This window comes from Mustela erminea, chromosome 4 (assembly GCF_009829155.1).
Source record: "Mustela erminea isolate mMusErm1 chromosome 4, mMusErm1.Pri, whole genome shotgun sequence".
Lineage (NCBI taxonomy): Eukaryota > Metazoa > Chordata > Mammalia > Carnivora > Mustelidae > Mustela > Mustela erminea.
Window position 1 is genome coordinate 106070838 of NC_045617.1, and position 13832 is coordinate 106084669.

At 38.8% G+C, this 13832-nt stretch overlaps 1 protein-coding gene across 1 annotated transcript in view; it reads right to left on the reverse strand.

Moving 5' to 3' along the window:
* Nucleotides 1-13832, reverse strand: part of EYS (eyes shut homolog) — a 1637266-nt gene that overhangs the window by 33515 nt on the left and 1589919 nt on the right. Inside the window, 1 exon segment of the mRNA XM_032341352.1 lies at nucleotides 9582-9753. Within this exon segment, the coding sequence (XP_032197243.1) occupies nucleotides 9582-9753 (172 nt within the window).

Below are 13832 nucleotides of genomic sequence, written 5' to 3' on the forward strand. Positions count from 1 at the left end.
ATCCTCCCGGAGTCTGCATTAACCTTGGAAAGATCTTTGGACCTTCACAGCGGATGGATGTAGCTCTCAAGGGTCTCAAGAAAGCAGCTGACATCTGAGCTACACAAAAAGCAGGAGAGAAAAGATATTCCCCTTAAACCACAGTAATAGGGACGCTTGCTAAAATCTACACTGAATTCGTAGTTCCGACCGTTATTTTCTCCCTGCTTTAATAAAGGAAGAGAAAGTATGAACTCCTTTCGGAACTTATATCCTTCAAACGCATTTTCCATAGGTGGCATCAAATAGCGGATTTGCAGAGTTTTGGCAGCTAAGAACTCAAGGTGGGGAAAGACTGGAATAAAAGAGCCCCACATTTTAAAAGTAGTTATCTATAACTGGTAGAATCATGTTATACTTTATTGTATACTTTATGAATTTTACAAATTAGACAAGATGTATATTATATGTACTATTGTTTTTTAATTCAAATATATGTAAAAGTATAAAAACATAGTATTGATCAACCTCTTTAACCAGTTTCAAATGATCAGTTTTTAGCTCTTTAGTTTCATGTGCTTCTCTGTTTACTCCCTTTTCTTTTTTGGACAAAATATTTTGAAGTAAATCCAATTATCTGTAAATACTTCAGCATATATCATTAACAGATAATAAACTTAAAAAACCTCCACAACCAAATATTAGTATCATACCCAAGAAAAATAATGTTAATTCCTCATGATCGTCTAATTTTTGTGTTCAGTTAATTATGATCATCTCAAAAAAATTTGTCCTTTTTTTTTGTTTTGACATTTCATAAGGATCCAAAGTTCTACAGATGCTTCTGCATAGCAGAAGTAGCTTCTTAAGGCTTCTTACTTAGATAAAAATTCTCCCTCTGCATTTCTTTCCATCCATATGCTTTTTGTGTTGTGTGTCCAGTAGAATTTACCATATTCTAGATTTGGTTGGTTAGATCCTTATAATATTACTTGACTCGTTTTCATCAATTGCCCTGATTTTTCAGAGCCTGGTAGATATAGAGGCTTGATCAGATTCACTTTCAGGTTTTTTACTGCGTTAGAAGTGGTACTGTGTAGGTAATGACATCATATCAGGAGGTGCATAATGTTTGCTCTACATTCAATTATGATGGGCCAGTTGGTTCAAGTGGTCTTAGCTTGATCCAACAGTTGATCCAAATACAGTTTTCTGTCAACCTTTCATTTTGATCCAAGCAGCCATTGTTTTCTCTGATGGTTATAAAATGGTGATATTTCAAATTCTATTATTTATCCTGCACTTAGATTAGTTCAGTTCCTTCCCCCCTCCCCCAAGATTTTACTTATTTTCTTGACAGGGAGCACAGGCAGGGGGAGCTGCAGGCAGAGGGAGAGGGAGAAGAAGGCTCCCTGCTGAGCAGGACCCTGGGATCATGAACTGAACTGAAAGTGGACGCTTAACCAACTGAGCCACCCAGGTGCTCCTAAATTATATTTCAGTTCACATCAATCATCTGGCTAGTTACTTTTATTTTGTATTAGTTACCTATTGCTTCATAATAAATTACTCCAGACCTTAATGGTTCAAGGCCATAATAACCATTTATTGTTAATACAGACTCATAATAGATTCCTCTGCTTTCAGGCTTGCCACCTGCCAGTTCGTTCTCTATACAACTGCCAGAGGGTCTATAAAAAATAGAGTCCGACCATTATTAAACTCTTCAGTGGATAGAGTCATTTAATTCTTCAATCTCACAATTTAAGGAAGGAATAAGTGCTAATGACTTTTTACCTAGCTTTGAAGTCAAAAGTTGTCATTTACAGAATATCTTATGATTTATACAGCTCAGCCCTATTCTGTGTGAGAAAGGACTGCAGAAGGATGCGTCTCTTAGGAGGGTCACTTGGAGGCTGGCTACTATACTCTTTCTAGGAAAGGAAGGTTGAACCTATACATCTTTCACTTTAGTCAAATTTCAGAATAATGAATGGTACATTAGCAACTTCCATAGGTGACAAGTTTTTTTTTTTTTTTTTAATCTCTTGGTGGAATATGTGTATGGAGTATCATTGCAACTACACGTATTTTATATATTGGCATGTTTAAATCCATTACAGACATTATTCTCTGGAATTCTGAGATGGTCCCATCTTTGGCCAGTGGGAGTCTCTTTAGGTTGGCTTCTGTCTTCTTTTAAAATTGCCCTAGTAGTCTTTGACAACTCTCCTGCTTTCAGGCACTAAAACATCCAGGATCGTATCATATATTTCCTACCCTAGAGCTGAATGTTCAATTATACGAAAAGTCCTGGTTTATTTATTCTTACTTTTTTTTAGAAGTCCTGGTTTATTATTTTGTGGAAAATGCTATTTGGAAATAACAATTTTGGTATTAGAGCTTTCATTCTTACTGAATTACTGTTGCTCCTAGATTTCTTTAGTGGATATAGCTAGGAAATATGTACTTTAGAAGGAGAAAATCAGGTCATGAATTCATATGTTATTTCTAGTTACTCCCTTGGGTGATAGCCATCCATTCATCCATCCATCCATCAAGCTATCTTACTAAATAGCTATTTTCATCTTTATCTGTAGTTTCAAAATAATACCAATGCGACCACTAACATGGAGACTGTAGGATGCGAAATAAAATATCCCTATGGTTCTTTTTGTCCTTATGATATAACCCACTGTATAGTCAATTTATAATCAATTGAACTAAATCTTCTCTCTTAGGTTATGCTACCAATTTGAAATACAGTTAGATTCATTTATTTCCTTATTTTCTTTCAGGGCTTAAGAATTCCTCCTTTTCTATTTTCTGGATGATTAAAAGTCCAGTTTTTTTGGGGGGGGTGGGTGAGCCTTGGTGATGGGTATTAAGGAGGGCACGGATTGCATGGAGCACTGGGTGTTACATGAAACAATGAATCATGGAACACAATTAAAAAAAAAAACAAGTCCACCTTTCGTCCCTGTCACTTCCTTGTTTTCTTTCTCATTCTACAGGTGGCAATTTATATTTTTTTTCCTGTAATCTGCCTGTTTTTTTTTTAATCCTTAGAAAAACATGACCATATGTGTATGTGTACATAAATACACATGTCTATGTGTATGTATTTATATCTATTTATCTCTTTCTATCATTCCCTCTTCTTGCATGCTTCTTTACCCTACTTTTTTCACTTGCTATATCCTGAGGATCACTCCACAGCAACATAACAACATATAAAGATTTTCATAGCCGTGTCCTCTGTGGTGTAAATGTTCTCTAGCTTTATTTATCAGATGTGTAGTGACGCACATCTTGTATTTAAACGAAGAGAGTTTGCTCTGGTAGCACCAGTGTCTGTTTCTCTATAGCCTCACCACAAGATTAGACAAGTTTTTGAACTCTTAATCTTAGCCTTAACTTGGAACCCCTAGAAAACAGAGTCTAAAAGCAGTTGCACGGAAATGAAGGGGTACTCTGCCTGGCAAGCAAGAGTGAGAGAGAGCAAAGCGAGGGGAAGGAAGAAAACCAAATGGGAGGTAGTGAGTTACCCAGCTGGCTACACCCGCTGGCTGCTTGGAGATGGGGTATTTCTTGAGGGGCTGGACAGAGCGATACAATTCTTGGGAATATTGAAGCAGGGAGAAAAGCACAGCGGGAGCAGATAGGATGACAGCAGGCCCTGTCACACCTCGAACAACAGAAGAAAGAACTCACTTTTACTGCATCGGCAAGGAAAGATACAGGAGCATTATGAGCAGTAAAGAGACAGGAGAGGAATTTTTAGCAAGATTCAGAGGGAGGGAGGTTGGGGAGCACGACACTAGTTGGCAAACGGCACCATCCCACAGAGGAGCGCTAGGAGACTGCACCAAACCCTTGCTGGGTGAAAGCAGAAGACAACAATGAACAAAGAATTCTTAATTTGGAGAGTTTGGGGGACCCCAGAGAGTCTACGATTGGGCACAATAGTTTGGAAACCTCCAAAATTTTATGCAAATTTTTGTGTCTTAAGCGTGTTTATTTTTCAGAGGAAAGGATTTTTAGATTTCACCTGATTCTTGGACATCTGTGAGCCAAAAAATAATCAGGAAACCCAGCGTCAGTGGGATTCGGCACTCATGGATAGATTTATGTTGTGAATAAGCCTCATTTATGAACTCAGTGTAAGTCTCGGGTGCCTTTCACATCTTACGGCCACATTCTCTCTGAACTCCTATCCCACTTACTGTCTGTGCAGCTCACTTTTATATTTAGCTTGGTTTTTGTAAGTTTTGGTTTTCCTACCCTGTGCTTTTCTTTCTTTCCTTTTTTTTTAAAAAAAAAAAATTATTTATTTATTTATTTATTTATTTATTTATTTATTTGACAGAGAGAATGAGAGAGAGAGAGAGAGATCACAAGTAGGCAGAGAGCCAGGTAGAGAGAGAGGGGGAAGCAGACTCCCCGCTGAGCAGAGAGCCCGATGTGATGTGGGGCTGGGTGCGGGGCTGGATCCCAGGACCCTGAAGTCCTGACCTGAGCTGAAGACAGACGCTTAACCCAGGCGCCCCTATCCTGTGCTTTTCTTAAAGGAATAAGCCTCACATCACCCTCAGTCATCGTCAGAATATGACCTTATGGTGTGAAAAGAAACTGAGACATACTAAACATTTTGAGTTTATTTGAGCAAAGATTGACTTGAACCGGGTAGCCTCCAAGCTAGCAGAGAGAAAGGAGCTCTGAGGAGCTGTAGCAAATGAATGACTTTGACCGCCAGCAGGGAGTGGGAAACAAGGAAGTTACAGTGGCAAGAAAGCAGACTGGTTGTGGCAAGATCTTGTTCCTTTACAGGATGGCAGGGATCTATCAGGCAGATTATCTAAGTCGTTGCTCATCAGGCGATTCCCGACTGACTGGTTTCAGACTCCACTTCTGGGACAGCCTGAACTCTAATTAAGTCAAGTATCGGTTTGGCGCTGTAGGGCTGAGCATAAGCAACTCCATTTGAGGCCTATTGTCTTGTTTTTAACAAAGGTCAAGCAAAATGCAAATTGAATGAAGTAAAATCTGCTTAAAAACCTGTTGCACAAAACGCATGTACATATATGGATAAGTTACAACTAAACAGATCTCTTCTTTTAGCCCTGGCTGCTGACTAACAACCGAAATAGCTTACTGGTTCTCTGTTGCATCAGAGCTCATCCCAGGAGCATGAAGGCCTTCCATGAACTCTGCCTTATTATACCCTCATTTGAGAAACAGCATTAGGACACAGCTGGATCATTGTATGCTGACATACTTGGAACAGGAAAGCAGGGCCTGCAGGGTTTACTGAGTCCAGAGTCCTCACCTTATCAAGCCCGACCCCCTACCTTACTTGGCACAAGACTTTCCTTTATGTATCCATAAGGTCTCCTACTCCCACCTGTGAGGCAGATAACCAAAGGATCATTCTGAGGTGTTTTTTTTTTTTTTAATGTATACCATCCAGCTATGCATTGGTAAGACACTCTGAGCAATTTTGAGAGTTTGCATGAAACACCATGAAATTTATGCTTCTGGGCTGGGGCTTGCTTTTTGAGCATTTAAAAAATATTGTGTTTTATTTATTTGACAGACAGAGATTACAAGTAGGCAGAGAGGCAGGCAGAGAGAGGAGGAAGTAGGCTCCCTGCTGAGCAGAGAGCTGATGCTGGGCTCAATCCCAGGACCCTGGGATCATTACCTGAGCCGAAGGCTTTAACCAACTGAGCCACCCAGGCACCCCTAGAGGAAAACTTCTTAAACACCACTGAAAAGTACATTACAAAGAAAACATCTTTTAAAAAAGGATTCCTATTATTGAGATTGGAGCAGAATTACAAACCTTACTGAAAGGAGTAAAATTCTCTGTAAACTCCTGCTACTAGTAGAACTGAATATCTGTGAGTGGGAACCTTAATATTTTTAAACAGCTTTAGTGAGGCATAATTTACACACCATAAAATTTGCCTCTTTTAAATTCAGGAAGCTGTACTTTAAGTAAGTTATTATATGCAATAGTCACAAGAGCTACTTCTGCCTGTACAGTAGTGCTTCACGTGTAGTCAATATGGTGACTATTTTTGTTATTTTACTTATTTATTTATTTAAAATATTTTATGTATTTATTTGACAGACAGAGATCACAAGTATGCAGAGAGGCAGGCAGAGAGAGAGGAGGAAGCAGGCTCCCCGCGGAGCAGAGAGTCAGATGCGGGGCTCGATGTGGGGCTCGATGTGGGGCTCAATCCCTGCTAAGACCATGACCTGAGCCGAAGGCAGAGGCTTAACCCATGAGCCACCCAGTCTCCCCTTGTTGTTATTTTGGTAAGAAGATCCCAAACATTGGTCCCAATTTTGATAAGAAAGATTTATAATCCTGTAAAGAAACTTGTCAGAGGTGTCGTTCCCATTGTACATGATTAGTCAAATCTATGGTTATTCAAGTCAAGGCTCTCAAGTTAGACCGTGAGAAACAGCTTTCCACCCACACAGGAATTGATGAAACCCCCAGGGTTTGTGTTACAAGGCAAGCTACTTCCAACTTGGAGAAAATATGAAAAGTCAATTGAAGTCAACTTCATTAAAAAAATTAAGAATAAATGAACAGATTACATCCTGCAGCTAAAGAGATATTTAACACTTTTGTTACCTTACTATATCATTAGCTGCTTTAAAATTCATTTCTTGTTATTTAGGTTCTGGAGAGAGCTTTCATCCTGGAGCTAGAACATTTGATTTGGGGGACTGCTATACTACTTTTAAAGTGTTGGTTTATCCTCCTGATTCACTCGCAATCTCTGAGGCTTACTTTCCCATCCATTAAATTGGGACTAGGATATTTGCTGCGACTAATTTAGGAAGGTGTGATTAGGAGCAATGGAAATAATGTATGCAAAAATGCTGCTGTGCAATTGTATGGTATTACTTTTGTTACCACAGATCAAGAAAATTTTCTATATTACTCAAGATGATCTGCAAATAGTTTTTAAGTGTCTATCTACACTTGCTGTATTTTCCAAGATAAACACCTGTGGCTTTTAAATGGAAACAGGCCCTTTATTCCATATGGAATTATGACGAGTTGGAGTGAATTTCTTACGTGGTCCTTCAGTTTCCTCTACTTTCTTACCGTTACTTCCATTCTTTATTACTATCAGTTTACTTATTATCACATTAAAAGATGACAAAAACACCTCATAGATGACCTGAAGAATGACCACATTTCCTTAGATAAAGTGAGGTAAATTTGCTTTTTTGAATAACTAAGCTTAGTTAAATAGCAAATTAGAATGCATAAGTTGTAAAGCAAACCTAAAGATTTCATTAAAGATTGTAAAGAAGTAACAACAAAATCATAATGGTTAAGCTAATTCAAACATATCTTTATGACGGTGGTGTCCCAAGCCTCAGGTTTTGTCCTAAGTACCTCCATGGCCTTGAGCACATTACACATTTTTTCTTCGCAAGTTTCCATAAAATTCAGCTAATATTTTAAATTTACTGATCAGCACAGTAGATGCCTTGGACATTCCAGAACACCAAGACTTTTCATTCTTGTTTTGGATTAATTTAGATTTGATTCCCCACTGACCTTCCTCCCACAATTGTAATTGGTAGGTCATAATATCCCATGAATATTTCTCTGTAATATCTTCTAAATTAATTCTTTCCTTTTTTATGGCTATTTATTAAAACCAGTCCCTTCATAATGTGCTTAGATTTTCCAAAACTGTCTCCTACTGATACTCCGATATATCCATGCTGTAAGGGGATGTCGACAGGATTGTCTTCACCGTGGCTTTCTCCTGCCTAGAAACTGCTTCTGTCTCATTCTTGAGGACAATCAAATCTGTTATCTATCACATCAAATCTGTTATCTATCACGTCAATTTCCCATCCTCCTATACTTCTTGTGTCCCATTTCGTACAGCTAATCAGTTATAGTATTAGGTTTAGTCAGTTTGGCTTCATGCTCATGATCGTCATGGGGTCACCTTGCTTGTCCTTACATTGGCACTTGTGTTTAGAACCCTTGGAATGAAGATTACTTCTACTTTTTCATGGAATAGCTACTCATTGGTTCATGAACTGAACAAATAATTAATGAATGCCTATTCTATGCTGGGCAGCTCTTCAAGGTGTGAGGGATACAATGGTAGAATGAGAGATCAGGCCCATTGTCAGGGGAAAATAATACCTAACATGTAAACAAGCAAACAAATAAAATTTGAGAATAATATTTATGGAGAAAATAAAAATATGATGATGTGATAGAGAATGAATGGAGGGAGGGATAGTTTTGGGTTGATCTAAGGGGGAGCATGTTCCTGAGGAGGTGATAAGGAGGCAGCCAAACGGAGACTAATGGCAAGGGTGCCCCCTGCTGGAAGATACCGTGTACCGGTCTAGAAGCTGCAATGAGCTGGGTGTATTCCAAGGACAGAGTCAGACTAACTAGACTTGAGCATACTGAGGGAATGAGAGAGAAGGTCCAAGAGGCTGCCACGGCCAGATCATGGAGGGCCTTATCAGTTATGGTGGAGGCTTTAGATTTTACTCTACATGTCCTAAGAAGTCACTGGAGAGTAGTTTTGGGTAAGACATAGGAAGATCTAATGGTATCTCCTCTCTACCTCTCTACCACCTCTCTAATTCCCCTCTACCTCCACCACCTCCCCATCTGCTTCCTGCCAAGAAGCCTTTCCTCACCAACTCAGTGCATCGTAATTAGCAGTCGTTTGAACGTTGCACTTTGCTTTGGGTTATTTTCTGGTGAGGAGGTGGGGGAGAACTGTTCAGGGGAGGTAAGGGATTCACGTAGGTGTTAAAAAACTGGGTGCTTTTCTACCCTTGTCTTCCAGGGGATGTTCTGATATCTTACTTCCCGAATTGCTCTGCAGGGAGCTAGCTTCGTGGCGAAGGGCATCATGCCTCCTGACATGCCCTGTGGGACAATGCTGACCGATCACTTTGTGGCTGTCTCATACAGATGGAGAACAGCTACGATGTAAGAAACTGAATTGAATAGCTAGAGTGGAAGAAATGGAAGGACGCACTGCTTACGTCCTCTTTCTTTGGCATATTCCCAGAGCACCTTCTCACACTACATATGCGCGGGGAGGTGCCCAAGAAAAGAGGTTCCTTACAAGACAACACTCCTTTGTTCTTCCCACTCAATAGGTCATTTTCTTTCATACTAACGTAGTTTGGAAGTCAAATCACACAGCTTTGCGAGGGTCCACCTAGCGAGAGGCCCTTTATGACAGAGCTCAAATCCAAATACGAAAGCGAATCTGGTAGGCAAACCCTTGATGAACGTTTCTGGTAACACTCTCAACGGTATGAATTCAAGATTCTTTTCCATGGTGTCTGGAATGAGATGTAGTGGCTTATTTCCATTGTTTAAAAGAATAGAGAAGATGGTATAAATGTTGCATGGACCCTTCCCAGGTGCTTTTATCTGTCGCCCAGTCACCTAGGAAGTCACATCAAAACATTTTGAATGTGAGCATCGGTGTGGGTTTCTAGTGTGTATGAGTGGAGTGCTGCTTAGCACGCAAATGACCTACCAGTTTCTTATTTAATAATGTTATACTTACTAAGCAGCAGATCTACCCTCTATGCATGTCCCACCGTTGGCACATTTCATTAAGCTGCAGGGAGAAGCATCGCACTGGTCAACGCTGCGCCCGGCGGTCGGGTGGCCCTCAGGGTCTCCCAGGCCTCTGAAACGGCCCTTCTCAGTACGAACTTGCACAGTGAAAATGCAACCTTGGAGAAAGGCAAAAATACTTCATATTAAAACACTGGAAGAAACAGACAAAACAAGAAGAGAATTTTTGAAGAAGCACTTGTTTCATGATAAAGTAATATATGTCAATTAAAAAAAAAGACTATAAAAATATAAAAACACAGAGAAGCACAGAGAAAAAAAATTATTTTTTTACAGTATCAACACTGTAGAAAAGACAATGTTTTTTTTTTGTTTTTTTGTTTTTTAAGATTTATTTATTTATTTGAGAGAGAGAGAGTGAGCAGGGGTGGGGCAGAGGGAAAGAATCTCAAGCAGACTCCACCACCTAGAGTGGGCAGCCTGAGATCATGACCTGAGCTAAAACTAAGAGTCGGCAGCTCAACCAACTGAGCCACCCCTTGCCCCCAGAAAAGACAATTATTAACATTTTGGTATGTATTATATACCACTAATTATTAACATACTAATTATTATGCATATAGCAGTTTTTCTATGGTTAGCTGTATTTTCTTGTAAACAAAACATTAAACTCTATAATATATAGTATTCCAAGCATTTGTATAGCATAAATACCATTAACCCTTTTTTCCTTTTTTTTTTTTTAAGATTTTATTTATTTATTTGAGATCACAAGTAGGCAGAGAGGCAGGCAGAGAGAGAGAGGGAAGCAGGCTCCCTGCTGAGCAGAGAGCTGGATGTGGGGCTCGATCCCAGGACCTTGGGATCATGACCTGAGCGAAGGCAGAGGCTTTAACCCACTGAGCCACCCAGGCGCCCCCATTAACCCTTTTTTCATAGCATTAACTATTTTTAAATGATGGCCTACTGTTGTTTCATATAATATACCAAGTTAACCTTCAAATATTGGGCAATTGACTCATTTCTACTTTTTTGCTATTAAAAATAATTCTGTGATTAACATTATATGGATATTCTTTGTGTATTTGCTAATTATTTTCTTAGTATTATTTTCTAGTAGTAATACTACTAGCACAAAAGATATGAATGCTTTGAAGGATGTCCCAGTGTCATAGATATTTTGCACAATTTTATTTCCCCCACTCACTACTGGAACATCTGCTTTTTCATAATCATCACATGCAAGAGATTATTGTGTTTCCTTTTAAAATGAAGTAAAGAATAAAAATTTCTTTTGCTATTTTTTTAATAAATTTAAATATATATTTTTTAAGATTTCATTTATTTGTTTGTCAGAGAGAGAGAGAGAGCACACACACAAGCAGGCACAATGGCAGGCAGAGGCTGAGAGAGAAGCAGACTCCCTGCAGAGCAAGGAGCCTGATGCGGGACTCGATCCCAGGACCCTGGGATCATGGCCTGAGCTGAAGGCAGTGACTTAACCGACTGAGCCACCCAGGTGTCTCTTTCTTTTGCTATTTTTAATTGGGGTTGAAAACCTCTTAATAAATTTATAAGCCATTTGTATTTCTTCTTTTTCATTTGTTCATTATGTATTTTTTCCCCTCTATTCACCACTTTAAACATTAATTTGGAAGACCTGCTTACATAATGAGTGTATTAGTTGTTTGTCTTATATTGTTAATACTTTCCCCAGTTTAATATTTGCCATTTAATTTTTCTTATGGTGAAGCTCTTATTTTTTTATGTAGAGAAGTTTGTAATTTTTATGTTGTCTCATTTCTCTTTTTTTCCCTCACAGACTGGTCTCTGCATATATCCTTAGAAAGGTTTTTCCCACGTATACACTGAATGATCTTACTGATATATGGAATCTAAATAAAGTTTAGCTCATAGAAGCAGAGTGGAATGGTGGTGCCAGGGGCTGGGAGTGGGAGAAATGGGGAGAGGTTAGTCAAATGGTACCAACTTTCACTTATAAGATGAGTAAGTCCTGGGGATCCAATACGCAGCATGCACCTATAGTCAATAATACTGTCTTATATACCTGAAATTTCCTAAGAAAGTAAATTGTAAGTGTTCTCACCACACATACATACAAGGTAGCCATGTTAGTTGATGAATGTGTTAACTCGACCATAGTACTCTTTTCACAATGTATATGTATTCCAAATCATAACATTCTACACCTTAAATATATACTATTTTATTTGTCAATTGCATTCAGTAGTGCTGGGAAAAGAAAGATCTTTAACACCCCAAGATTAGGAAAATATAAACAAAAAGGTCAGTTCAACAAAGACTTTATATGCAACTATTTGGGACCCTGAAATGTATTATAATTTTACTTCTCTCCTTCAACACTTACAGTTTATTTATAAAGTATTTTAAAGTCAATAGGGTTATCAGTCACAAATAGTGTCTTTAAAATGAGAAAATAAAGGCTAGCCTAGATTTTATTTTTGAAACTTTAACGAGCTAAAAGCATGGAATAATTCCTCATGGTGAAAAAGATGGGCTCAGTTTTGAAAGGTCAAGGATTTACTTTCCAACTTAATTTCCACTGGCATTTTCACTGACGAGCACCGCTCTCAGCAGGCACTGATATTTTCTTATTGTGAGAGAACAATGATTGTCCTGCCTCAGATTTAACCTTTGTTATTTCTCCAAGTCCTGCCATCTGCTCTTACACACAAAAAAAGCACTGCACAAAATGAAGAAATTAATGAATGCTACTAGCTGTATACAGAATAGCCAGGTAACTTAATTAACAAAGCAGGGTTTCCCATGCTTTTTGCAGAGTGAAATGCACTCGGCAAAGAGCAGAAGTGTAAGTATAGAGTGGAGTCATGTGGCTCTGGGTTCAAGAGCCACACTGTGGGTAGCTGATCCAAGCCCGAGTGCCAATCTTTGTGCTTTTAAAATGGGGACAAGAATAACTATTCTGTGAATTAAGAGGAATGGGGTAATATCCATAAACTGGCCAGTATAATCCTTGGCAATTAGCAGGTGGCATACTCTACTCTGTCTCCCTAATTGTCTCAAGACATTTACTGCCTTTATAAAACTTTTTTTTCTTTTTAGCAAAAATTGAGCTTTTTGTAGTTTTTATAATCATGCACTAAAAAAAACTTGCAAATGACTATTACAAATATTAAATTCTGAAATTTCATTTAAAACCACTTTTCCTTTGTATGGATAAATGAAGTGCTTTTGTTATGAGGAACTGCTGAAATAGATTTTTGGCTAAAAACATGGCAGTGCTATATTTAGAGAAACATTTGGCTAATACAAATAGTTAAATGTGTTTATTTTACAGAGAGGTGCTTCGTGTCAGCCAACATATGCAGTTTATGGGCAATGACAGTTGAAGCCATATGTAGAATATATACTGTATATTTTCAGTCCTACTAACACAGCAAAGTATAATCTGCTTAGTATCACAACATGCAGGGGCGTCTGGGTGACTCTGTCGGTTAAGTCTCTGCCTTTGGCGGAGGTTGTGACCTCGGGTTTCTGGGATGGAGTCCAGCATTGGACTCCTTGCTCAGCAGGGAGCCTGCTTCTCCCTCTGCCTCTGCTCCTCCCCCTGCTTGTGTTTGCTCTCCCAAATAAATAAGTAAATAAAATCTTAGGAAAAAAAAAGTTTAGCACCATGCACCACATATTCAATACATACTTCCTGCAAATGATAAAGTACTTATGATAAAGACGTGGAAGACATCAGCCGTGTGTATCACATAAGTGGTGGCATTTTTTGGACAGTAAGATAATACTTAAATTGTGGCAATAAATCCTTTCTCCCCCTCACCTTGTGTTCTGGTTTTGAAAAGTACCATGCCATTAAAAAGAGAGAAAGAGAGAAAGCTGAACTAGCAAGAAACTGACCATACTGGCAGAACAAGGTGTTTTAGTTGGAATAACATGTTCTTTACAGTGTTGTCGATGAATCTGAATCTATTTCATGCCCACTCTGGTATTCAGTTGAGTGATAAATACTGAGTAATACTGAGTATGGTATTGATACCATAAATACTGGTATCAATGAATCCGCGCTGCTGTTAACACTAGAATAATAGCTGAGACGGTAGATTTCCCCAGGTTCACATTGACTAGATTAACTTCTGGTTCCACGTTAGGACTAAATAGGTCAGTCAGTGAAAGCAACAGATCTTGGAACCCTGACAAACGTGAGGGATCTTCTTCACATAAAAAT